General features: G+C 39.3%; 5 protein-coding genes across 5 annotated transcripts; all 5 read left to right on the plus strand.

Annotated features, from left to right (window-relative positions):
• Nucleotides 1-244: 244 nt before the first annotated feature.
• On the plus strand, nucleotides 245-6518 carry ftr86 (finTRIM family, member 86). Its single transcript, XM_034114408.1, has 11 exons — nucleotides 245-1068; nucleotides 2969-3062; nucleotides 3180-3413; nucleotides 3553-3715; nucleotides 3795-3896; nucleotides 4549-4599; nucleotides 4707-4748; nucleotides 4864-4905; nucleotides 5013-5078; nucleotides 5188-5390; nucleotides 5993-6518. The coding sequence occupies exons 1-11, from the start codon at nucleotides 557-559 to the stop codon at nucleotides 6326-6328; spliced, it is 1845 nt and encodes a 614-aa protein (XP_033970299.1). The 5' UTR covers nucleotides 245-556; the 3' UTR covers nucleotides 6329-6518.
• A 1232-nt stretch (nucleotides 6519-7750) lies between these two features.
• Nucleotides 7751-8792, plus strand: LOC117469976 (complement C1q-like protein 4). The gene is made up of 3 exons (XM_034114474.1): nucleotides 7751-7811; nucleotides 8113-8253; nucleotides 8359-8792. The coding sequence occupies exons 1-3, from the start codon at nucleotides 7751-7753 to the stop codon at nucleotides 8790-8792; spliced, it is 636 nt and encodes a 211-aa protein (XP_033970365.1).
• Nucleotides 8793-9814: 1022 nt separating this feature from the next.
• LOC117469930 (complement C1q-like protein 4) lies at nucleotides 9815-11794 on the plus strand. Its single transcript, XM_034114407.1, has 4 exons — nucleotides 9815-9840; nucleotides 10197-10289; nucleotides 10420-10560; nucleotides 11081-11794. Exons 1-4 carry the CDS (start codon nucleotides 9834-9836, stop codon nucleotides 11515-11517), a joined length of 678 nt encoding a protein of 225 aa, XP_033970298.1. The 5' UTR covers nucleotides 9815-9833; the 3' UTR covers nucleotides 11518-11794.
• A 1920-nt stretch (nucleotides 11795-13714) lies between these two features.
• LOC117470110 (caprin-2-like) lies at nucleotides 13715-14957 on the plus strand. The gene is made up of 4 exons (XM_034114665.1): nucleotides 13715-13740; nucleotides 13832-13930; nucleotides 14018-14158; nucleotides 14250-14957. Exons 1-4 carry the CDS (start codon nucleotides 13734-13736, stop codon nucleotides 14690-14692), a joined length of 690 nt encoding a protein of 229 aa, XP_033970556.1. The 5' UTR covers nucleotides 13715-13733; the 3' UTR covers nucleotides 14693-14957.
• Nucleotides 14958-19805: 4848 nt separating this feature from the next.
• On the plus strand, nucleotides 19806-23006 carry cbln18 (cerebellin 18). Its single transcript, XM_034114664.1, has 7 exons — nucleotides 19806-19854; nucleotides 20553-20649; nucleotides 21164-21343; nucleotides 21467-21613; nucleotides 21724-21803; nucleotides 22426-22506; nucleotides 22613-23006. The coding sequence occupies exons 2-7, from the start codon at nucleotides 20553-20555 to the stop codon at nucleotides 22760-22762; spliced, it is 735 nt and encodes a 244-aa protein (XP_033970555.1). The 5' UTR covers nucleotides 19806-19854; the 3' UTR covers nucleotides 22763-23006.
• Nucleotides 23007-23811: the final 805 nt, after the last annotated feature.

The following is a 23811-nucleotide window of genomic DNA, read 5'->3' on the forward strand; positions in this document are numbered from 1 at the left end:
ATGAGGGCACGAGATAAGTCTGTGCACAGATGGAAGGCTGACAGGCAGGTAGGCCATCCAGTTATTTTAGCCGGGCCGGCTAAAATGATTGGTCGTGCTTTTTACAGTACTACAGCTTCCACAGATGACATCACTATCTGGCTTAATTTCGTAACGTTAGGCCTATATGCAAGATTTTTAACAGTATTTTTTCAGAGTGATTGACAGTGAGTTGGCATTTAGCCCATATGATACCATTTATCATTTGACAAACTATAGGAAGCCATGGGCCCCATGACATAAATATTATAAACACCTTACCAGACCTGTTTTACCAGCTCCACCTTGAGTCCAGGCTGCCTCTGCTCTTAAGCAGCATAGTTTCATGCGAACTGGCATTTCAGCTTTGCCCTCTGCGAGTTTTTGCTTTAACTTAAAGCACTTGCATTATTTCTAGTTCTGTTGAATATTTTTCTAGTTCATTCACCTATTTAAACAGGGGACCTTGTGGTTGTCTAACGTCCAGGTTGATCTCCAAGAAATACAGGTAATTATTCTACATTCCACCCCCGGCACCATGGCCTCAGCCTGGTCTGAAGAGGAGACCTTTGTCTGCTCAGTATGCCTGGATACCCTGAAGGACCCAGCCACTCTACCCTGTGGACATTCATACTGCTTGGCATGTATCCAGAGCCACTGGGACAAGGGAAACCGCAAAGGTGAGTTCAGCTGCCCCCAGTGTAGGCAGGTGTTTAACCCTCGACCCTCGCTGGCTAAGAGCACTGTGTTAGTGGAGGCTATGGAGAAACTGAGAACAAACAGCCTCAGACAAAGCTCCTCCAAAGCTGTCTCCTCTGCCCCGCCATCAATGCCTATCTACCTGGAGGTCCTACCAGGAATAGGGCCGCGTCCGGGCAGCATGTACCCTCAGCTTCCAACAGTGGAGCCCAGGCCCTGCCCTCAACACAAACGACCCCTGGACCTGTTTTGCCACGAGGACAAGGAGTGTGTGTGTGAAGTTTGTTGCCAGCATGGACATGAGGGACATCGTGTGATCAAACCACAGGCAGAGAGGAGGGAGAGACAGGTATGTAATGGACAGGGCAAATATCAAACGGGAATATTATAAATACTCTTTTGTCCTTTCTATGTTTTATCTCATGTTGGTCAGAGAAAGTGCAGGTAAAATAATAACTGTGTTGTCATAAGTGTAGCATTTCCAAAATGTAGATGAACCTGAAGTACTTGTGAGTTGTTTTTATTGTGCATTCCTTTGTGGATGTGTTCTTACACTTCCTTAAGGATAAACTGCAGCTTTGCAAATGACCCACCACAAAGTTCAATCTAGGTCACTGTCCTGCATGCAAAAGTTTATATTTCTATATTAAAGGTGGGGTAGGAAATTTTGAGAAACCGGCTCGAGATACACTTTTTGTTATATTCCATGGAATGCTCTTAACATCCCATAGCAATGAATATCTTAAGTGCTTTGACAAAAAATCCATAAAAAAATGTCATCTGTGGAAGCCGTAATACTGTAAAAAGCACGACCAATCATTTTAGCCGGCCCGGCTAAAATAACTGGATGGCCTACCTGCCTGTCAGCCTTCCATCTGTGCACAAACTTATCTCGTGCCCTCATTGGTCATGTGCGCGTTCGTGTGTGTTGGAGGAGGGGCTCCGTAAGGAAGTGGCAGATTTTCTCCGGCTGTGTATTTTCAAATTCTAGCGCACTCGAGCTGGTTTCTCCAAAATTACCTACCCCACCTTTAATGTCCTTGTTTTCTTGTTGTGCACATACGGCACATACCCATAGGTTTACAATACACAAAACATATATAGTTACAGTAGTCGGACATTTCCTTTCATTACACAATTACAAGTTATTTAAACACTCGCTCCTTAAAGGTAGGGTAGGTACGTTTGAGAAACCGGCTCGAGATCGCTAGAATTTGAAAATACACAACCGGAGAAAATCTGCCACTTCCTTACAGAGCCCCTCCTCCAACACACACGAACGCGCACATGACCAATGAGGGCACGAGATAAGTTTGTGCACAGATGGAAGGCTGACAGGCAGGTAGGCCATCCAGTTATTTTAGCCGGGCCGGCTAAAATGATTGGTCGTACTTTTTACAGTATTACGGCTTCCACAGATGACATTTTGTTATGGATTTTTTGTCAAAGCATTTAAGATATTCATTGCTATCGGGATGTTAAGAGCATTCCATGGAATATAACAAAAAGTGTATCTCGAGGCGGTTTCTCAAACTTACCTACCCTACCTTTAATAAAATATTCTGCCTTTTTATTCCAAGCTTGGCAAATGTAATCTTGACAGAAAAGGATCCCTTCCTCAACTACAACTCACCATTTTACTATAAAGTACATCCTTTATGTCCTCGTAGTCACCCAAAGGGGACTTATTTCTCAATTTGACCAAGACCACCAAACAACCAACGTCTGTCCTCTGAAATGGCATTAAAGTCGCAATTCTCCAGGCTAAAAAAAGAATTTAAACTGAAATGCCTTTTCAGTAATGTGTGTGTGTGTGTGTGTGTGTGTGTGTGTGTGTGTGTGTGTGTGTGTGTGTGTGTGTGTGTGTGTGTGTGTGTGTGTGTGTGTGTGTGGTGTGTGTGGTGTGTGTGTGTGTGTGTGTGTGTGTGTGTGTGTGTGTGTGTGTGTGTGTGTGTGTGTGTGTGTGTGTGTGTGTGTGTGTGTGTGTGTGTGTGTGTGTGTGTGTGTGTGTGTGTGTGTGTGTGTGTGTGTGTGTGTGTGTGTGTGTGTGTGTGTGTGTGTGTGTGTGTGTGTGTGTGTGTGTGTGTGTGTGTGTGTGTGGTGTGTGTGTGTGTGTGTGTGTGTGTGTGGTGTGTGTGTGTGTGTGTGTGTGTGTGTGTGTGTGTGTGTGTGTGTGTGTGTGTGTGTGTGTGTGTGTGTGTGTGTGTGTGTGTGTGTGTGTGTGTGTGTGTGTGTGTGTGTGTGTGCCGACCGAGCTTAATCAGATGCAAGTAGAAATACGGAAGAGAATCCAGGAGACGGAAAAGAGGCTTATAGAGCTCCCACATGCTGCCCGCCAACACAAAGTAAGAAGTTATGTAGTTTTGAGGAGAAACCTTTGAACCCATTCATGTTTTGATTGTTACAACAAACACATTTACAATCTTTGTACCCTCTTCTCCTCCTCTTTGGGAATTTTGTAGGCCTTGGTGCAGGCTCTAAATCAAGAGAGCACAGATTTATTCTCGGAGCTTGTCAAGACTGTGAATCAAACAGGCATCCAGGTCGGTGAGGTCCTCAGCACCCATGAGACCTCCTTAGGTAGCCGGGTCGAAGGACAGATCCACAGACTGGAGCAGGAGGTGGCACCGCTGCGCTGGAAGAATGAGGAGCTGAGCAGGCTGAAGGACATGCAGGACGACATCTGCTTCTTGAAGGTAATTAGTGGTTGGGTGTGAACTAGAAATAATCGAAACCACTTGACTTTATCATGATGCACAGAGAATAAGGTTCACCATTAATGAAATTGAAAATCCTATATCTTATTGTTATACGTTTTGTCGTTTTTTTCTAAAGAATTTCTTCATCATGGAGCCGCTGGGTCAGACAGGTGCAATAGGAGAGTCGATACTGAATCAGGAGGAAGCGGTGATAGCCTCTGTTCGCTCTACCATGAAAGAACTACAGGAGTCAATACAGGAACTCTGCAAAGCCAGTCTGGCCAAGGTCATCACATTAGGTCAGTATTTTATTTCTCTTCTCTCTTTCTTGCCATTCTTCTCAATTTCAGACATTCAAAACCTTCCTTTTTTTTGTAGTGAATCCTGATGCAGTGGCTTCAACATCCAATGATGCCTCAGCAGCAGCAGCAGGAGCAGCAGCAGCAGCTAGCAGTGGCCAGGCAACCACACAAACTACAGGTACAGTAACTTAAAATCAACCAGTGTGATAAAAGCCCAGAACACAATCATGATAGGCTTGCGGAGGCTGTGGCGCAGTGGATTAGAGCGTTGGTGTTCGGATCAGGGGAGCACAGGTTCAAACCCCACTGCAGTCAGCATGTCGTTGTGTCCCTGGGCAAGACACTTCACCCCAAATTGCTCCTGTGGGGATTGCCCACATATTGAGTATGTAAGTCGCTTTGGATAAAAGCGTCTAACAAGTGACATGTAATGTAATGTAATGTAATGATAAACAAAAGTTTGTTTTGACTGGTTTACTCAGAAACTACAGGTGTGGACTCGATGCACATGACTTGAACCAGAGTTGGACTCTAGTCACAGTTGTTATCACTTAAGACATGATTTGCTGAAATCTGAAAAATAATTGATTTGCTGGACATTATACAGAGTTTATTGAGCAAAAGGCTTTGGACTTTGTCAAAATTACCTTTGACTTCACTTGGACTTACAGTATGACATGGAAATACTTTACCTTCGCCTAAGCCCAAGAATTAAAGTGAATGTTAAAAAGTTCATCCCATGGTTTCCCTTTATTTCTTATTTATTCATAAACTGAAATAAGGAAACCTTTTAAATATGTTTTTTACAACTCATCTCCTTTTCCCTTTAGTGTATGAGATGATGACAGACCCTGCTCCTTTGCCACCTCCACGACCTCGGTGTAAGTTACTGCAGAAGCATTTTATACTATATGTCTGTGGTGTTTAAATATGTCTGTTAGACATAACCCAAGTTATAATGCTTTATCTGTAATTTCTGTTTCCCTAGGCCGGCATGAGGATTCATTAAAACGTCCTGCATGTGCTGAAGGTAAGAATAAGTAATACTGGGGCTAGAGTACATGAAAATATTTCAGAGATTTTATATTATGGAATTGAGATTTCATTCAGTTTACCGGTTCCTGTGTTTCCTTTCCTCCATGAAGCTTCAGCCCCACCTCCCCCCTTCCCTGCTCCCCAACCTCAGGGTAAATACAAAAGTATTTGGAGAATCCTGTATCAACTACTTCTTTTTGTAGAAGTAAAACGTGTATATAATTTCACTGTTTTAATATAAATATTTGTTACCTTGTAGCACCTCTTGTAACAACCGTTGGACTTGTTAACCCAGAACCAAAGACAAGAGAAGAATTACTGAAATGTGAGTCCATCATACACTTTAATATAAAGCTAAATAAAAATAAACAACACAGTCTAATAGTCTTTGGGGAGATCCAGAGTCTTCACTAAAATGCGTCCTCTCCCTTCAGTTTGCTTCGAGCCCACCATGGACGCCAACACCGTTTATCGCCACGTGCAGCTGTCCGATGGAGGTCATAAGGCCACGATGCGTGCTGAGAACCTGAACCTACCGGAGCATCCTGAGCGCTTCCTCTTCTGGAGGCAGGTTCTCTGCAGAGAGGCTCTGGCAGGGAGCCCTTTCTACTGGGAGGTGGAGTGGACTGGCAAGAAGGTGAATCCTTAGACATTACAACTTTAAATCTGAGGTCAATATATAAGTCAAAATAATCTTGGATGACTTCATATCATAGACATTGCATACATGGATAATCAGCGTAAACAACCATGTGATTAATTTTCATTCAAATTGCAAAATAATCTTCCCCTTAGGATGAATTGAGACACATTTAGAGATCCCTTAACTTTTCATCATTTTAAAATGTTTTCCATTACTAGATAAACTACTTGATAGCTGCAAAAAAAAATATTGTTCAACCTGCCTCAGTTGCATTTTGTACTGTGTTGTGATGGTTCACTAAAAAAAGTATTTTCTTAATAATAGTTTTAAAAGATATATTTTTTGATAATGAACATTTATCTTTCCAATAGGGAATTGTGTACAAATAATAAAATGATATGCCCTGATGCAGGTAATCAATGGGAAGGTTTTCCTTAATATTCACTAAATCAACCACGTTCCGAAAACTCAAAATCACAAAAGTTAAATCTCAGCTCTCATCTGAAAACCAGCTCAGGGAAATGCGTGCAATTTATGAACTAGTGCAAGGGAGCTTCATTTTCTTATCTAGTTTTTTTTTCTGTCCCACCATAAAGATGACCATAGGCGTGGCATACAAGGAGATGGATCGTAGGTCTTCTGATGACAGCAGCCGTTTGGGCCACAACGCTCTGTCTTGGAGCTTGTACTGGTCCGGGACTGGCTTCTCTTTCTGGCACAATGGTCAGGAAAAACTGCTGGGCTCTCCTAAGGCCCGGCGGGTTGGCGTCTATCTGGACCAGCATGCAGGGGTTCTGGCCTTCTACCGCATCTCCCACAACCAGGCTGAGATCATCCACCAACACCAGAGCCAGTTCACAGGCCCGCTGCACCCAGGGTTCAGGTTCTGGACCGGAGTGGGAGCTACACTGACTGTTTGCCAATTGGATTGAGTTGTATATGAAAAATGTGCTGTCGGCTTTTGATATAACCTGCTTGTCTGGTTGGCAAATTGTAATAAGGTTATGTCATAAGTATAGAAACAAAAATGTTTCAGGAATGTCTGGTTTTCATATTCTTTTTACACAAAAGCTTAATTGATGAGATTGATTTGTAAGTGAATAAAAGAGCAGAAAACACACATTTCATCGATACGTCCTTATTAAAACATGTTACTTTGAGGATAGGTTAACTTACGAAGTTTGAGTAGCCCTCAGTATTGGTTTGAGTAGGCTAGTACAGATTGTTTAAGCATACTAGTAAGTAACACAGTAAAGGTTTATATTTGCTGTCATAATTTGCACTCAAAGATACAATTTATGATCAAAAATATCTTTCATAAGTTTTCCATAGTGCTCCAGGAAAAGCGCTATATAAATGTAATGTATTATTATTATTATTAATATAACCAAGGTTTTACGCTACAACTTAAAGAAGTGGATACACAATGACAATATGCTATAATTTAGCTATGAAAAGTAAAGTATGAGCATATGCAAATGCCACAATAGTTTGCACTGATTAAATGTACAAAGAGAAAGAACAAAAAACACAAGAAAATAAATGAAAGCTATAACAACGACTAAAGTAACCATCCTACATTCAATCAAATATTCATTTTGACTTAAATAATCACCCCCTCACTTGTTGCTCTGAGGGAGGACACTTTTTTGTGTGTCTTCTTCTCTTGACCTACTGTAACACTCACAAGCATAGCCTGGTTTTGTGCTAGTCAGGAAATTCAACACTATTCACAGGAAGACAATAAAGCTCTCGTGTTACACGTGTGGCCACAGCTTGTTGTGTCTTGCCCTGATTGAAAAAGTAGGACAAATTAGAGAAAGTAATAATGAGTGAGGACATGGCTTCTGGAAAAAGTAAGAAGTAATTAGATCTGTAAGAAAAATGTAGGGAAGTAGAAAGTAGAAGTAGAAAGTAAGTGACATGACAGAACAGATTTGAGTCAAATTAAAAGTAGCTCAAATTAGTACTTAAGTACAGTACATGAGTAAATGTACTTAGTTACATTCAGACACTTCAGGTCACTTCATTTTAATGCACAATATATAATTGGAAAGAGAGGAAATCCATGCATACATCTTTGCGTGTTGATAGGAACGCTGAACCACATAGACAGCTAGCCTCAGAGGACAGATAATACCTGACCTACATCAACAACACAAAAACCTGGACGGTGTCTGTGTGTGTGTTTGTGTGTGTGGGTCTGTGCTGCCTCCACACAAACATAAAGGAGTTAAGGTATACAGGTGTATACATATACAGGCATAAGGCAAAAAATAATGGTTATAGGGTGAACTGGGAGGAGCTATAGAAGAGAATTGATGGGAAACATACATATATAAGGGAGACCCTGCATGAGTCAATCACAGTCTGCCCTCTTGAATCCATCGTCAACTGCCAGCATCACCATGCGAGGTGAGACTGGATATAATTAGAAAAGTTGTCAAATGTTTTACTTTCAATGATAGGATTCTTTCTGGGTTATTGGTTAATAACTTGCTCTTCTCCCAGCTGCTGTTTTGCTATGTCTATTGGAAGCTGCCTTAATTCAGGCCAATATGTATGCCTGGAGGTTGATGCCTGGAGGTTGTTGAGGTGGTTGATTCCAAAACGGAAAATGGTGAAAGAAAAAATTAAATGATAATAAGTCATGGGATATAGTTATTGAGTCGGCAGACCCTTTCATCTTCAACCTACTGAACTTCTGTGTGTTCAGCATGCCTTACTGACCAGGGGTCGTGTGGTTGCTGTCTGATGCAGCAGCAGATACAAAGGATGAAGATGTTCTTCAACACAAGTCTCACTGAGCTGGAGCAGGAACTGACAAAAACAAAGAACATTCTCAACAATATCAGAGGTGAGCCAAGTGTATGAGATACTCAAGAGGAGAGTGAAGGTAATAAATCAGTGGCTTTTCCCAGTATAACTTCATGTTTTTCTCTCCCCCCCTCTGCATCTCCAGCCAGCCGCAGTGCCTTCTCTGTGTCTCTATTCAATGAAAACAACTTCAACTGCTTTGGCCCCTTCCCTGACGACAAACTCATCCCTTACAAACACGTATCCATCAATCTGGGTGATAGCTACAGGACAGAGACTGGTATCTTCACTGTTCCTCGCTCTGGTGTCTACAGCCTGGCCCTCACCGTCTACAGTGACGCCGGGGCTCCTGGCAACACCTTGGCCGCCTGTGCCAGTCTGCAGGTTAACGGCCAGGTGGTGGCAGGATCCAAAGACAGAAATATGCAAGACCAAGAGGACAGTGCCACTATAGTTATGGCCCTCCACCTGAATGCTGGGGACAAGGTGGCTGTCAACCTGCCCATTGGATGTTTCCTCTGCGATGACAACAGCCACTACAACACTTTCACTGGTTTCTTGCTATATGCTACTGATTAAGTTAGGGAAATGTAGCTGCCCTGGGATTTGTACCAACTCTTGACCTCCTGATGAGGTTTGAGTCTGATACATGAAATCTTTATGTGGTGAGAAGTGTGCTTTGTAGTCTTGAATCTATCTTCTCTATTGCTATCTTTAATCCATCTCAACACAATGTCCTCATCTTTACTTCAAAAACCTTTAGACCCTATATTATCTTTTGACAGATGCAATTATTTAAATCCACATTTCTGAAGCCATTTCTAAATAACAGTTCAAAATGTTGTATATCTTTTAACCTATTTCCCATAACAACTAACTAATGTCATACAGTCTGAGTAACTTGGTTCTTGTGAATTAAACTGTGTCATTTACTGATTTTATGTGACGGAAATGTATGATTTACCTTTTTAATGTGAACAAAATAAATCAGGATTCTCAACAAAACTGCAGCCTTATGTGGTATTTTGTTTTAATCACCACAATGGGACACTGGAAAGTCGAAAGAGTACTCCATTGATGTAGCATTGAACTCATATGACATTGTTGGACTTATGGTGGGAAGATATCAGCTTTTTACCCCAACACATTATTTTTCCTTGTCAAAACCTGGCTACTAAATTAACATCACTACAACCCTAAATGGCCTCCAAGCTGAATGGTATTTTTAAGCCAGTGGCTCCTGTGTTTACTGCAAGACTAACTTTAAATGGCTTTTCTCTTGTTCGTCACTTCCTTTGAAACGGACACACCTTCTCTCAGGCGATACATTATACCTGGTTGGCCTTACCAACAAAGCCCTTTAGGGTGTGTGTCTGCGTGTGTGTGATTTCTACAAAATGAGAGCCCCTAGCGATGAAAAAATACAGCTTTATGAAAGTCATAAAGGCAAATAGGGCAACAATAAAAACAAGGACGAGCGATGCCAAAAGAGGAGGAATAAAAATGAGAGGTGACAAGGGCGGGACTCTCAGAAAAATATAAATATCTAAGTCTTTTGTCTCAGGATCAGTCTACGCACTTTCAATCCATCTGAAGCCATCATCCTTCTCCAGCATCAACATGAGAGGTGAGACTTAATACAAGTTTCAACTACAGTGGCATAATATTTAGGATGGTAAGGGTTTCTAGCTTCACAGACAATATGGAATCCAGAATGACTTTTCAACTGAAAGGTCAGACATAATGGAAGAAGAGCAGGTTAGAAATATCCTAAATGAAGATGGCTTTTTCAATGTGGTATTTAACAACGAAGAAGTAACACAATTCTGGGGACACATGTACAATGTAATGTAGGAGAGAATGGTCTATTTTTAAAGCTTAAAGGCACGGAAACAGTAGTCCAGAGTAAGGTCATTTTTCCGAGAAACTATAATGCAAACCATTTTCTGCGTTTTATTTGTGTGCCTTTGCTCTTTCCCCCAGCTATTATGTTGCTTTGTATGCTGCATGCAGCTTTTGGTATGGACGAATTTGGCTGGGTGGATCCTCTCTCTACTTCTGAAACAGCATCCAATCGTGAGAGAGTTTTAGGAAAATATGTTTATTTCATCCGTCAATACATAGTCAATGTATCTACACATACATGCACCTGCAACCTTTGTCTTAATATGTGTGCTTTTTTGTTTGTGAATGTATGCATGCACAGCGTGTTATTTGGATCAGCAATCGTGTGGCTGCTGTGTGATGCAGAAGCAATTGAACAGGATGGAAGAGTACTTTAACTTAAGCTATGAAGGAATGCACCACGTCCTGACAGAATCAAAGATGGCCCTCAACAATTTCACAGGTGAGCAGATCCCGCAACCAAACCAGGAGTCAATTCATAACGTCATCAAAATATCTTAAATCAAAGACACACAAGTTTTTTTATGCACTGGTACACCAAAACCTTCCATTTGTATTCTGAAGGTTTTTAAGGTTTGTTCATTCATTCATGCCAGATTTATATAAAAAATACATGTCCCATATGTTTTATGGCTGTGGACAGTTTTTTGTTATTTATGGAGTGATACAAACAGATATTCAAAGTTGCTTATTTAAAAACATTTGACCCTGAATTTTGAACCTAGCCATATCAAATGTTAAGATTTCTGTTCGGGAAATCAATTTAACACATTTTCAAATAGTTAAATGCCTCATTTTCTTATTGAACATAACATTGTGGAAAATGCAATATGTGAAATACAAAACAGAATTGTTTTAATGTTACTTATCAACTTGGTTAGTGAGTCAATGTTGCTTTGAAGAACAAAACTCCTTGACTTTATTCTTCCAACCTGATTTTCTATTCTTCTCTGCTTTTTCAGACAGCCGCAGTGCCTTCTCTGTCGCTCTCAACAGCAACGCTAGAATGGTCTGCTTTGGCCCCTTCACTGACGACAGACTCATCCCTTTCAAAGACGTCTTCATCAATCTGGGTGATAGCTACAGTACGGACACCGGTATCTTCACCGCTCCTCGCTCTGGTGTCTACAGCCTCGCGGTCACCGTCTACAGCGACATTGATTCTGTTATTAACCCCATTGCCGCCTGTGCTAACCTGATAGTCAACGGCCATGCAGTGGCTGTTTTACCCGAACATAAAGGCGATGACCCTGAAGACAGTTCCACGGTGGTGGTGGCTGTGGGACTGAAGGCTGGGGACCAGGTGGGGGTCCTCCTGCCTGCAGGATGTGTCATCTGTGATAACTTAAGCCACTTTAACACTTTCACTGGCTTCCTGCTGCATACCACCGACTCATAGGCTAATTCTAACGTTTAAGGCTTTGCACTTACTTTAACTGTTTTTGAGTCTGTTAGATAAATGCCCGACTTGAAGGCTCTAATCTTTTTCTGATATTTTTACTATCACCAATCCTGCCGATGCTTTCATAATTTCCCTTTGAGGGAAGCCAAGTTTTTAATCAACTTCTTTTTCTTTTTATTTCGTTGATGATCTTTAAAGCTACTGAGATGATTTTAAGTGAAATGTGATAGAAATGTGAATTCAAAAAATGTTGTACCTGAAACTTACCACTGAAATAAACCAGACTTTTGAACAGACATGTTGGCATTGTGGGTCACTTTGTTTCAAACACCACTAAATACGTTATCGATAAATAAAGATTCAAAATGTATGTCTGCATGTTGTTGTTGTAAACAATGATGGTTAAATAATTTATTTGACTTTGTTCTGCGTATTAAAACTATAACACATAGATTGCTTTTAGGATTAAGATATTTCTCAAATACATTTTGAAACATTCGTTTGGAGCCCTTAAGAAACAATTGTATTTACCCTTACTCACCGAAACTCAATACATGTATGACTACAGTACAATACATATTTTTAAAATCTCTATTTGAAGACTATAGTCCAACTTTAATCAAATATATTATAACTTTTTCTAAGGTCTCATATTATGTACATTGTTCTCGACAAACACCATATCTGCAATACATCCAGTGCCAATGTCAGCAGGAAATCAGATGTGAACTGAAACACATCTATAAATGTTTATTTTTCACAGTCATACTGAAAATACTGTTTTCATTATACAAAACATCAACATGATCTGGTGCCCAAAAACAATCATCATGCGCATGAGTGCACACATTACTTAAAAAAGCCATTCTTCTTCTTCTCCTTCTTCAACAAATCATATTGGTTAACAGAGTAATATATCTAGATTCAGATGCAGATTCAGAATACCTTTGTTGTCCATTAAATGTACATATAATCTGTCTTTGGCACTGGCAAACATAAAAAACACTCACCATAATCAATACAACATACAATTCGTACACTGAAAAAATCTGAAACGCTAAATGTATTATGTCAACAGATTTCACATCACTGTTTTTAGGTTAGTTGAAAGCAATAATATTAAGTTTAAATAGCAAATATTAGGTTGAACTTAATATTATTGCTTTCAACTAACCTAATACAGTTTTATTAGTAAAATTATACATTAAAATAAGGTGATGGTGTTCGTGGCAGAATGTCCTAAGAAGGTTCCTTTGGGCTTGGAAAGGGGGCTTAAGTTTGAGTCAAGGTGTGTGTGTGTGTGTGTGTGTGTGTGTGTGTGTGTGTGTGTGTGTGTGTGTGTGTGTGTGTGTGTGTGTGTGTGTGTGTGTGTGTGTGTGTGTGTGTGTGTGTGTGTGTGTGTGTGTGTGTGTATGTGTGTGTGTGTGTGTGTGTGTGTGTGTGTGTGTGTGTGTGTGTGTGTGTGTGTGTGTGTGTGGCCTAGCATTACTATACTTGTGGGGACCTAAATCTGTTTACACAGTCACGTGTGGGGACTCGCCTCCCTTATGGGGACATAATGGAGGTCCCCGTGAGGGGAATCATTAATTTTAGGGTGAAGAATAGGTTAGGGTAAGGGTAATGTTAAGGGTTAGTAGGCATGTGTTGGTTATGGTTAAGGTTAGGATAGGGCTCCAGGAAATGCATGTAAGTCAATGTAATGTCCCCTGAAGTGATGTATACATGGTGTGTGTGTGTGTGTGTGTGTGTGTGTGTGTGTGTGTGTGTGTGTGTGTGTGTGTGTGTGTGTGTGTGTGTGTGCGTGCGTGTGTGTGTGTGTGTGTGACTGTGCAGCTGCCTCAGACCTTGTGGCTAACTTCTGTCTTTCAACATGTTACATTAAAAAACACAGCATTTAAACAAATAAAGTGAAATATTATGCAGCAATGTCAAAGAGGTAATACAAACTCCTCTTTTCAGATGACAGGTGATACCTGTGACCATCCACACAAAACCCTGCAGGGTGTTTGATTTTAGAAAATGATAGTGGTGACGATATAAGACAAATAGGGCAGACGATTAAAAAAACACAAGCATAAAAAAAGGAGGAGCGCTGACAGAAGAGGAGGAATGAAACTTACAACCAGGGAGGGGCTCTGATAAAAAATATATATCCATGATACCTCCTCTACTGATCAGTCTATCACATCTTCCATCCTTCTAAAGCTGTCAACATGAGAGGTAAGACATGTTTAGAGGAAGTTAAGGTTCATATATATAACCTAAAGAACGTCTGGGTTTATTACTGCATGCATATGCTTTCTCCCTCCAGCTATCTTACTGCTGTGTCTGCTTCAAGCATCCTTTGCTGATCCTTCCTTTAACTGGGATACCTCAAATTCAGAAGCAGGGCCTGAGAACCCCAACGAAGGTAATGGTGTTAAACTGTGGGTGCATAACCAGGTGTCTGCATAACGTATGTTTATCTGCAAGTGTATTGTTGTGTGTTTGTCTTCAGTGTGTTCCATCGACAAAGGATCATGCAACTGCTGTGTGATGCTGAAAGAGGTAAACAGGCTGAAGACGCACTTTGATGAAAAGCTGAGTGAGTTGGAGCAGGAATACGTACAAACAGTGCAAAGTCTCAAGTTTATTGAAGGTGGGTCACACACACTTAAGACTTTTCTTCATGATACAGAAAACTCAATGATTTACTTTTTCTAACTTTCAATTCTCCTTTGCATTTCCAGCCGGCCGCGTTGCCGTCTCTGTTGCTCTGCTTGATAACGATCACTATATTTGGTTTGGCGAGTTCTCAATCGACACAATCGTCCCTTACAAACACGTCTTCATCAATCTGGGTGATGGCTACAATACGACGAGCGGTATCTTCACTGTTCCTCGCTCCGGTGTCTACAGCCTCGCCCTCACCGTCTATAGTGACGCCGGGGCTCCTGGCAACAGCTTGGCTGCCTGTGCCATTCTGCAGGTTAACGGCCATGTAGTTGCAGGATCCAAAGAAATAAATACAAGAGACCAAGAGGACAGTGCCTCTGTAGTTCTGGCCCTTCACCTGGAGGCTGGGGACGAGGTGGCTGTCAAACTGCCCAGAGGATGTTCCCTCTACGACGACAGTAACCACTATAACACTTTCAGCGTTTTCATGCTTTATCCTACTGAACCACTGGCCTAGTGCACATTCTTTCTTACCAACTCTCTCCCTACTGACAAGGTTAACGTCTGCTAGAAGAAGTATGTCTGTGTGGTGCCTTGTAGCCCTCATTTCAATCTGTTGAGCACATTTTTATATCCGTCACATCGGATTTCGACCAATGTAATGTGAGTGTCTTCATTCTGCAACTGCTTACCTTTTGCTTGCTGTAATTCAATCTTGATACGATTTGGAGAAATCAACTTAACACTCATGTACCTGTAAAATGACAAGAAAATAAATCAAATAATCAAAGAAGATGGCATTGTGTGGTGGATTTTATTCAAACTGTGAACGTTGACACAATTGTACAAACAATTGCCCTTACTTTGCTCTTCTTAATTCACTTTTACCATTGTGTATGAAACTGACTAAATAAAATTCGAATTTGAACTAATAGCACATACATGAATCATAATGAGCCGAGGGGGTATTCATTTGAAAGTCAATATAACCAGCCAGGTGAAATAGAATACTTTATAAAGTGTAGATCACAAAAGGACACATACAGCACATTTAGATATTTAATTTAACATTTAGTTCCATAGGTAGTAATTAGTAATAAGTAGTAATACAAATGTATGCCACATGTTCACTAAATTCAAAAACACTAGCAACTGTGATTTACATTCTGGTATTAAAGCTTTAACAAATGGTATCCTAAAGTCACGTAATCTTATATATAACAGATGCTTTGGCATTATATTGTAATGATGCTGGAAAAAAAACACATGTTGTGAGGTCATCTGATGAGTATGATGTTTGGGTCTATTGTGATTGGGCAACCACCTCACCTATAAGGTTGTCCAACTCATCAATTCTCTAGAGCAGGGGTGTCCAAACCTTTTTCACCGAGGGCCACATACAGAAATATATACGAAGGGCTGGGCCACTCACTAGAGGTATTTTGCCTCATAAGTTAAGTTATAAATTGGAAAAGTCAATCCAATGTAGGTAAATTATTCTTGATACTTGAAAATGCTTTAAGAAAAAAAGCTCACAGCTCTCCAGAGGGTTTCATTTATTTTGTTGGCAGCTCACTCCTTAAAACAGAAGCTTCAGATTGCTTATAATGAGAGGAAATATGAAGGGTATATTTCAAGGTTGTTATGTACAGTTATTGGGCTTTTTTCTTATCAACTTAGATTTGTTAGAACATGTTTTCAACTTTAATTGACTGAATTTATTTGAAAATTGGGCCTATTAACACATGAATACTGTGTAATATATTTGAACATATATATTTAAGAAGTACAATATAAGTCATTATACTTTTTAATTTGCTGAGTGAGGGCCGATTCAAAATTGCCCCCAGGCCGTAGTTTGGACACCCCTGCTCTAGAAAGCAACTGATTTTAAGTTACAACAACACAACACACATAACTGAGGTACAGCATAGATATAAGATCTTTTTAATAAACCAAAATGAGTTTCATATATGTTGGGGATACTGCTGTGTTTATGTTGAAAAATTCAGCAACAGGGTTGATTATTGAAAAGGTATTACACTTGTATGTAGCCTTTTGTGGCTGCAGAAGGAGATTATTAAAATCTGATCTGAATTGCTACTAAATATTGTGGTTTCTTTACTTTTTAAGTTAATATTTGCAAAGTTCTAAGCTTACACACACACATTCAGAAGCCAGCCATATTAGCTTGCATTTGGAGGTGTGTTTCTGGCCGTCTGATAGACAAATATTTAAGGTTCAATGTTAAAGGGGACCTATCATGCAAAATGCACTTTTGTACGTCTTTTATACATGAATATGTGTCCCCGGTGTTCCAGGGAACTCACCAAGTGTCAGAAAACACAACCCTCTCTATTTTCCTCCATACCCAAATCTCTAAAAAAAGGGGCTGCAACGGATCTGATAAAAACTGATCCAGATTTGAACACTGTCCTGACGTCAGGACAGTGGCGCTACGGCCAACTCCACCAATCAGGAGGAGACAGCCACGGCCATTGCCGTTCGAAAGCGCTGGAGACGCTGTAGTACATATGCCAGGCCAGTAGATGGTGCTGTTCTCAAAGAATCTGCCCTTGCAAAAACAGAGCTAAAAAATGTCAAATTGAGCAAAATGAGGCATGGCTAAAATGCATGATCTGTTTGGTATTTTGAAAAAAAAAAAGTATAAATATGCCTTATATAGGTATGGTCCTACACTATATTATTCAAATATAGCATGATAGGTCCACTTTAATTTATTTTCATCACAAGCTTTCAACAGCAAATAGCAGTTTTAGTCATTTTATGTTACACAAGAAAACAAAAGCAGCAGTGAGTTCCTATGGTGCATTGTTTTAATTGGCATCAGGAGGAATGTACACAGCAGCAACAAAAACAGCGACTATATTGTTCGGGCATTCGGCCATCAATATTTGCTCTTTTCTAACTGTGTCTGTGTTCTGTTAGGAGCTGAGCATGTGGCAAACATCTCTTAAATTTCGCTGAATTAAACCAACTTGAAGAACGAAAACATTGAGCTAAAAGACAATAAAACTCCCTAGATATGTCAGAAACTGCAGTCAGATAATACTTCTTTATGGGTTGCCAGCTTCCTCTTTTACCCAAAAGTAGGCATGTAATCTATTGTTAATAATACTTTTGATCATGGCAAATGTAATGAACCCAGAACAACAACAACAACAACCCGATAGTGGCATTCTAGTGCAAACAAAAGTGCTCCAGGGGGGCAGAGCAGTTGCATTATGTAGGTGTGCATGGCCTTTTTTTATAGTAGATATTTCAAAATGTGATTCATTTGCTTAACTAAGGACACAAAAGCGTCTCCTGTTTTTTTTCCATATATTAAAATATATACACTAAAGAAAAATTCACCTCACAAATAGAGGAATCGATTTGTGCTCTGTATTTGTTATTGATGTTGACAGTTTTTTATAAGAAAACAATGGCCTATCAAATCCCAAATAAATGTTCTTGGATTCCTTTTACTAGACATTTAGACATTTTCCAATCATTTGTTCAGGAAGTATGGGGTCAAAAAGAATACTATGTTGGATAACATGACTTTATCTGCAAATAACCTTTTGGCAAACACAATAAATGGTTATTTCCTTATAGCTGATATGAAATATAGGACAGTTTCCCCTATTTAGTGTACTCACTCACTTTATGATCTTCTCTATATTGTCAGCTTCAGGTGCAAACCCAGTTTGGTTTATACTTTTTTACAAATTGTGTGTTAATAAGTTCATTAAAAAAGTGAAATTTGCAATGACATTTTTTAGGTTATGTTCCCTTTATGAAAAGCTCAAACCCCAGGTAAATTAAATGAAGCTGATGTCATGTCGCTATCAAACAATCTCAGAAAGATGATCAACTCTTTTATGTTCACTATTATAAAGTAATTCAAAGCTCTGAGGTCAGGGTGTAGAGTAACCCATTTTTATAACATGCAAAATGAATTATCTAAAGGACTGTTTTGAAAGTGTAAAGCAGACATGAGAACACATGATACACCTTGGCCTCCTTGTAGAAGGTAAAACAATGTGAAGAACCAGGTCAGTGGAGATCAGACAAACACAAACAATACAGCTCCTGTTGCTAAGACAAGTTTACTGTCAACACGGAAACACCCTGTTATCTAATAGGTCTAGATGATCAACAGCGATATTGAAAATGACAAACTAAGGCTTTGAAAAAATTGTATTGATAAATAACTGTGGAGTAATACACTGCTGAATGTCAAGCTCTACAAATATAAAGACAAGCATGCACATACAAGCAGTTTTGTGATACAAAAAAATAAATATTTTTTGTAAATTATTCATCATACATTTGAAAATATTCCTGTACTTCTAAAACAAATTCTAAACAACAGAAAAACAACGGAATTTTTAGCCATATTTAGGATTGATGCCATATTTTGAGGTTTCCAAATAAAAATGCGTAAACCTAAGCCTTTCAGCAAAATTCAGAAGTCAATAACCTGCTCAGATTTTTCTAATTGAACAATTAAAATGTCAAACTCCATCTGCTGGTCAAGATCATGTCATGTGACTGAAATATCTTTAGTTTAATTGTTTTGACACAGATTAGATGAATGCCACATATTTCATTTCATGCTTCTCACATGCTAACATGTTCCCCATGACATGGCAAAGATGTAAACGTTTGTTAATAAGCACCATCAATGTATGTGTAAGAATGTAAGAGAGATTGATATGGTGACGCAACTTAGACATGCTGCAAACAGCTAAAAAAGTCAGCTAAAAAATAATTTAGAAGAACCAAAGCCCCATTATCGAAAATCCCTATATCATGAAACAATCAGCTTCTTTACCTGTACATTTTATTCCAAAAGCAGCTTGTATTTCTTTCAGGTATTTAAATTTAGATTTAGAATCCATCAAAGACCAGATAAAAGATGGCAACACCTGGCTGTTCATAAAATGGCTTTATGTTATAAATATTGCTCCTAGATCAAGATAATTTAATTCAAAAGAATACGTCTTATTTACCCAGGATAACTATCGCATATCTCAAACCACAAAAAAACCATCATCAATACATCTGGGTTACCAACAATAACCCAAGGGAAGGTCATAATGGGAACACAGAGTATCACTACTATCTTCCTGTTATCTCGGCATGAGAACCAGGTGACGCTGCACGTTGTTCTCCGATTTAGGCTTTTATCGATAAAATAATAATACAGTTTCAGCTTCTTTTGTTTTCTGGCTTTTAGGCCATTATATTTCCAGGGACAATGTTATCCATAAATCAGCCTTTCTGAGACACTGTTGTCCTCTAAGAGGCTGGTAATCTGAAACTGATGTCCTAATAACGGCTATTATGGTCCAACCACAGTGTGCTGAAGGGAGCAACAGGATCAATTCTCGATTTTCCAGTGAAAAAAAAACTATTGTTGTACAATATTACCGGGTCCTCTTGGTGTAAGTATTAGTGTCTGGCTTTGAAACCTGCGTGTGGATGAGTGTGTACGTTTGTAGGTGTGTATGTGTGTGTGTGTGCATGTGAGGAGGCGTAATTAACCTCCTCAAGGGGAGGTTCACCTGCTGTGCATCAATAAGAAGCTAAAACCATCCCTTGCTTTAAACCCTAACTCTCAGTTTGACAAACTCACAAGTACTTGACCAAGAAGAGGAAGGAACAAAAAAAGTAAGTGTTATGTTTCTATACTTATTTAAGGTTTTCTAAAGGCATTGTTTGAAAGATAAACACATTTGTCTAACTGGCTGTCAACCACCAATTACTATACCAAAAATTGAATAAAACAAATGATGAAGGGTGGTGGAAGTACAGGTTTGAGATGTATATTAACACATATGGAGTTTGTATGTCATCTCAGTTATTGTTAGTTTAAATACATCAAATCACCATTAATATATTAAGCACTGGGTTTACTATTTCAAGCTATACTTCCAGTCACTTTTGGGTCATTTTATATCAATATTCATAATTGTTATTGTACATAATAATGTAAGCCTATTTCTGATCACAATAAAAAAAAATGTGAAAAGCAAATGTACACAAATGTCTAGGTTAAAGGTTTAAGGCGTAACTATTTGGCTTGTTCAGAAAAGATTTGTTTTAGTTTCCTAGTAAGCATTCGTTTGGTGTTTTGAAGGTCAAACAGATAAAAAACCATGCTAGTCTAGAAACGGCTGCTCTTATTTACGCATTGGGCTACTTTTATTTCCTCACATAGAACGTCATAATTAAAAAATATATATATAAACAATGGTTGATGAACTGGTTGAAATTGAAACAAATGTTTTTATTTTAAAGCCTGTCTGCTCTGGGTGAATATTTATCCATGAATGATCCAATACTGAATAATTATTTTTTTATTTCAGATGGTTGTTTTACCAGTTTTGTTCCTGTTGGGGCCGCTGTTTCTCAGTGGTCCTGCAGAGGCTCTGACCGTAGCTGAAACACTGAAAGAGGCTGCACGTAAGCTGCTAATAATCTTATTGTTTATTTTGTTCCACTCCTGGTAAGCAATTCAAAAAAACATGTACACTTAGAGCAGTGTACAGAGCCCATGATGGAAAGGAGCGTGTAGAAGAAAGTCTTATTTTACCTGTCAATACAACAAATGACCATCGACAGCAAATCATACCTGACATCTTCATACTGTCAAATTATTCTTTTTTATACATTTTCTTAAACCATAAGTCCATTGAGACCTTTAAATCATTTGGTTAAAGGGTTATTCTATAATCTAGAACTGATCCACATAGTTAAATGATGTCATGGATATATATCATCATGTCAGCTGTTCATCTTTTTTGAATGCTTTGCAACCCTAACATGTTTTGTCTTCTGTTTTATAAGTCAGATAAAGTCGACAGAGAACTTCCTGGTTAGAACTGACCCCTCTGCCCCTCCATTTTGAACTTCTCCCTCACATAAACTATTCTGGTTTTAGTTGTTTTTTCCTGACCATTCCTCCTTCTTATTCCAGTCAGCTTGGACAAACCTCTGGACTGTAACAAGTGGGACTGCAAATGTGCCTATGAACACCAGCGTGGCTGCTGCTGTGCTGCCAAAGACATGTTTCAACTAGAAGATGACTACTTCATGAGGACTAAACATTTGTGGTTCAATATCAGCGCACTGAAATACAGAGTGAAAGAGCTCACAGGTGAACACACATTCACTGATGGATGGTACATTTAGACCAACATATCCACAGAAAGTATGCTTCAAATATCTTATGTGTACACTTTGTTGTACAATACAATAAATCTCTCTGTGTTACTCCCAGGTGGCGTCCGGGTTGCTTTCAAAGCTTCAAATATTGCCACTTCAACTGGATCTAGTGACGCCTGCTTTGGTCCTTTCAATACTAACGTGCCAATCCCATACAACCATGTCACTCTTAACCATAACAATGGATATAACCCTGCCTTGGGTAGGAATCACATGCATACACACATGAAGGCATTCACTATATCATTCTCAATGAAAGTGTGTAAAGCATTCATAATTGCAGTTACACCAACTCTTCTCCTCCGTCTCCAGGTGTCTTCTCGGCCCCTGCTGCTGGTGTTTACGTCTTCTCCTTCTCAGTCTTCTCACAAGAGAGGAGTCTGTACTATCAAGTAAGCCCAACACAAACTATTTAACAAATACAGGATTTCTGAACAACTTCTGCTGATTTACTCAAAAAGCAGCAGCAAGTCATTTGTAACTTAAAGGTCACCTATTATGCAACATTCACTTTTTCACGTCTTTTCTACATCAACATGTGTCCCCTCTGTGTAAAGAGATTCTGAAAGTTTCAGGAAAAAAGATTCGCTCTCTTTTTGTCCTGATCCATTTATATAAAAACCTGTCTGAAAATGAGCTGATCAGTTTTTGGCCACTTTATGATGTCATAACGATTCTATGTCTTGTGTAACCATTAGCCAATCACCAACCAAGGTAACCCCCCCCCCCCTTATCACCTGAATCTCCTCCTAGAGCACCATTGTGTTCGTTGTAACCAAATATCTCTCAGAGGGGCGTGGGGAGGGGCTCCTTATTTTCATCTAAAGTAACAGACACAGAATCAGCACTTTTGAAATAGGGCTGAAACAGAGGGGATTATGGGATGCTACAATGATCTGTTTGGTGTTTGGAGCCAAACACTTCAGAGACATGTTTTGTATATAACTGAGAACTATAATAAATGTATGAAAAACAGTATAATAGGGGACCTTTAATGTTTTGTTGTGTCTTTAGGTACAACTGATGAAGAATGAAGAACGGATAGTCGGCGTGTGGGAGCACAATCGAGAAGACTCTGAGGACAATGCTAACCAGGTAAGAAGTGAAAAAGAGAGAAGCAATAACGGGTGATCAAATATTACAATAATACATCAAGATTTTGCACTGGCTTTGTTAATCTTTTTATTGTGTATACTTTCAGAGCGTGGTGCTGGAGCTGCAGAGAGGCGATCAGGTGTACATTGAGCTGATGTCCGGGAGAAAGCTCTGTAAATTCCTCGCAGAAAATATCTTCACTGGTTACATGCTGTACCCCCACACCAACCCTTACATTGATATGCATGAATATTAAATTATTTCACACTCCTGGACCTTCAATTAGAACATTTGAGGTGAACGAGAAAAGTCGTTCACACTTTGATTTGTGCATTTGTATTTAGGCATTTAAGATTTATGATAGCATGAAAAGAGAAATGTTTGAATCATTTAAAAATATATATGAGAATGCCTGGCAATAACCAACACTACAATATCAGTCTGTGTGCAGAGGAAGTGTGACTTTGTTTTGATTTGGAAACAATAAAAGTTTATTTGAAGCATGATGTTATTTTATTTTCAAATTTCTTATTGATCTATCTATTTGGTTTATCAGTTTAAGTCACATTATTGCAAAAGTTAAATGACATATTGCTGAATATAGAAGTATCACTGAAAAAAAAATAAACATCCAATTAAGCTTATTTGAATTGAATTGAACTAATCGAGAGAGAGAGACAGAGACCATGAATGGAAATCGGTAGCAGTCAGAGACTTTGACAAAATTAGGGAATGATAACAGAGAGTCATAACGCTTCTGCTACTAGTGTTTGGCCTACATGACAATATCGCAAAACAATGTTAACAAACGCCTTTAATGGAACCACATGCCAGACCAAGTTGACACATGATGTAGCTTACACACATGCTACACACACAGGCACACACACTATGAGAGTTTAGACATACCAGTCATTTCTGTAGGAATCTTCTGAGGTGTGAGGAAGCACTGACTTGTGGGTCCATGCTCTCTTGCTCAGAGTAAGATGATTGATACTTCCCATATCTGTCCGTTATGTAAATAAATAGCTATGGCCAGGTGAGCCTGAGTTTAGGTGGTGGATTGTGTTATTATCTTGTTCCAGTCTTTATGCTAAGATAACCACCTGCTGACTGTAACCTTATGTTTTGACTGTCAACTATGTGAGTGGTTAAGCATCAACATGTAAAAGGAGGGGTCGTCCCAATTATGATTAACTATTTCAGTTTTGCTTTCTATTTATAGTGGCAATACAAATGAATGTTAGCTCTAACACATATCATGGTCTGACTAACTGGATCAGCAAAAAAAGGCCTTTGACATTA

Source organism: Trematomus bernacchii, unplaced genomic scaffold, assembly GCF_902827165.1.
Source record: "Trematomus bernacchii unplaced genomic scaffold, fTreBer1.1, whole genome shotgun sequence".
In the NCBI taxonomy this organism is placed as follows: Eukaryota; Metazoa; Chordata; class Actinopteri; order Perciformes; family Nototheniidae; genus Trematomus; species Trematomus bernacchii.

Bases quoted from the DNA above. Each gene is read 5' to 3' on its own strand.
- LOC117469930 (XM_034114407.1), top strand. The intron at 10,290-10,419 runs GTGAGAGAGTTT...ATGCATGCACAG, and splicing joins TTCTGAAACAGCATCCAATC to CGTGTTATTTGGATCAGCAA. The intron at 10,561-11,080 runs GTGAGCAGATCC...CTGCTTTTTCAG, and splicing joins GGCCCTCAACAATTTCACAG to ACAGCCGCAGTGCCTTCTCT.
- cbln18 (XM_034114664.1), top strand. From the start codon at position 20,553: ATGGTTGTTTTACCAGTTTTGTTCCTGTTGGGGCCGCTGTTTCTCAGT. The intron at 21,614-21,723 runs GTAGGAATCACA...CTCCGTCTCCAG, and splicing joins TGGATATAACCCTGCCTTGG to GTGTCTTCTCGGCCCCTGCT. The intron at 21,804-22,425 runs GTAAGCCCAACA...TTGTGTCTTTAG, and splicing joins AGAGGAGTCTGTACTATCAA to GTACAACTGATGAAGAATGA.
- LOC117470110 (XM_034114665.1), top strand. The intron at 13,931-14,017 runs GTAATGGTGTTA...GTTTGTCTTCAG, and splicing joins GCCTGAGAACCCCAACGAAG to TGTGTTCCATCGACAAAGGA. The intron at 14,159-14,249 runs GTGGGTCACACA...TTGCATTTCCAG, and splicing joins AAGTCTCAAGTTTATTGAAG to CCGGCCGCGTTGCCGTCTCT.
- LOC117469976 (XM_034114474.1), top strand. From the start codon at position 7,751: ATGAGTCAATCACAGTCTGCCCTCTTGAATCCATCGTCAACTGCCAGC. The intron at 7,812-8,112 runs GTGAGACTGGAT...CTGTGTGTTCAG, and splicing joins TGCCAGCATCACCATGCGAG to CATGCCTTACTGACCAGGGG. The intron at 8,254-8,358 runs GTGAGCCAAGTG...CTGCATCTCCAG, and splicing joins CATTCTCAACAATATCAGAG to CCAGCCGCAGTGCCTTCTCT.
- ftr86 (XM_034114408.1), top strand. From the start codon at position 557: ATGGCCTCAGCCTGGTCTGAAGAGGAGACCTTTGTCTGCTCAGTATGC. The intron at 4,749-4,863 runs GTAAGAATAAGT...TCCTCCATGAAG, and splicing joins ACGTCCTGCATGTGCTGAAG to CTTCAGCCCCACCTCCCCCC. The intron at 4,906-5,012 runs GTAAATACAAAA...GTTACCTTGTAG, and splicing joins CCCTGCTCCCCAACCTCAGG to CACCTCTTGTAACAACCGTT.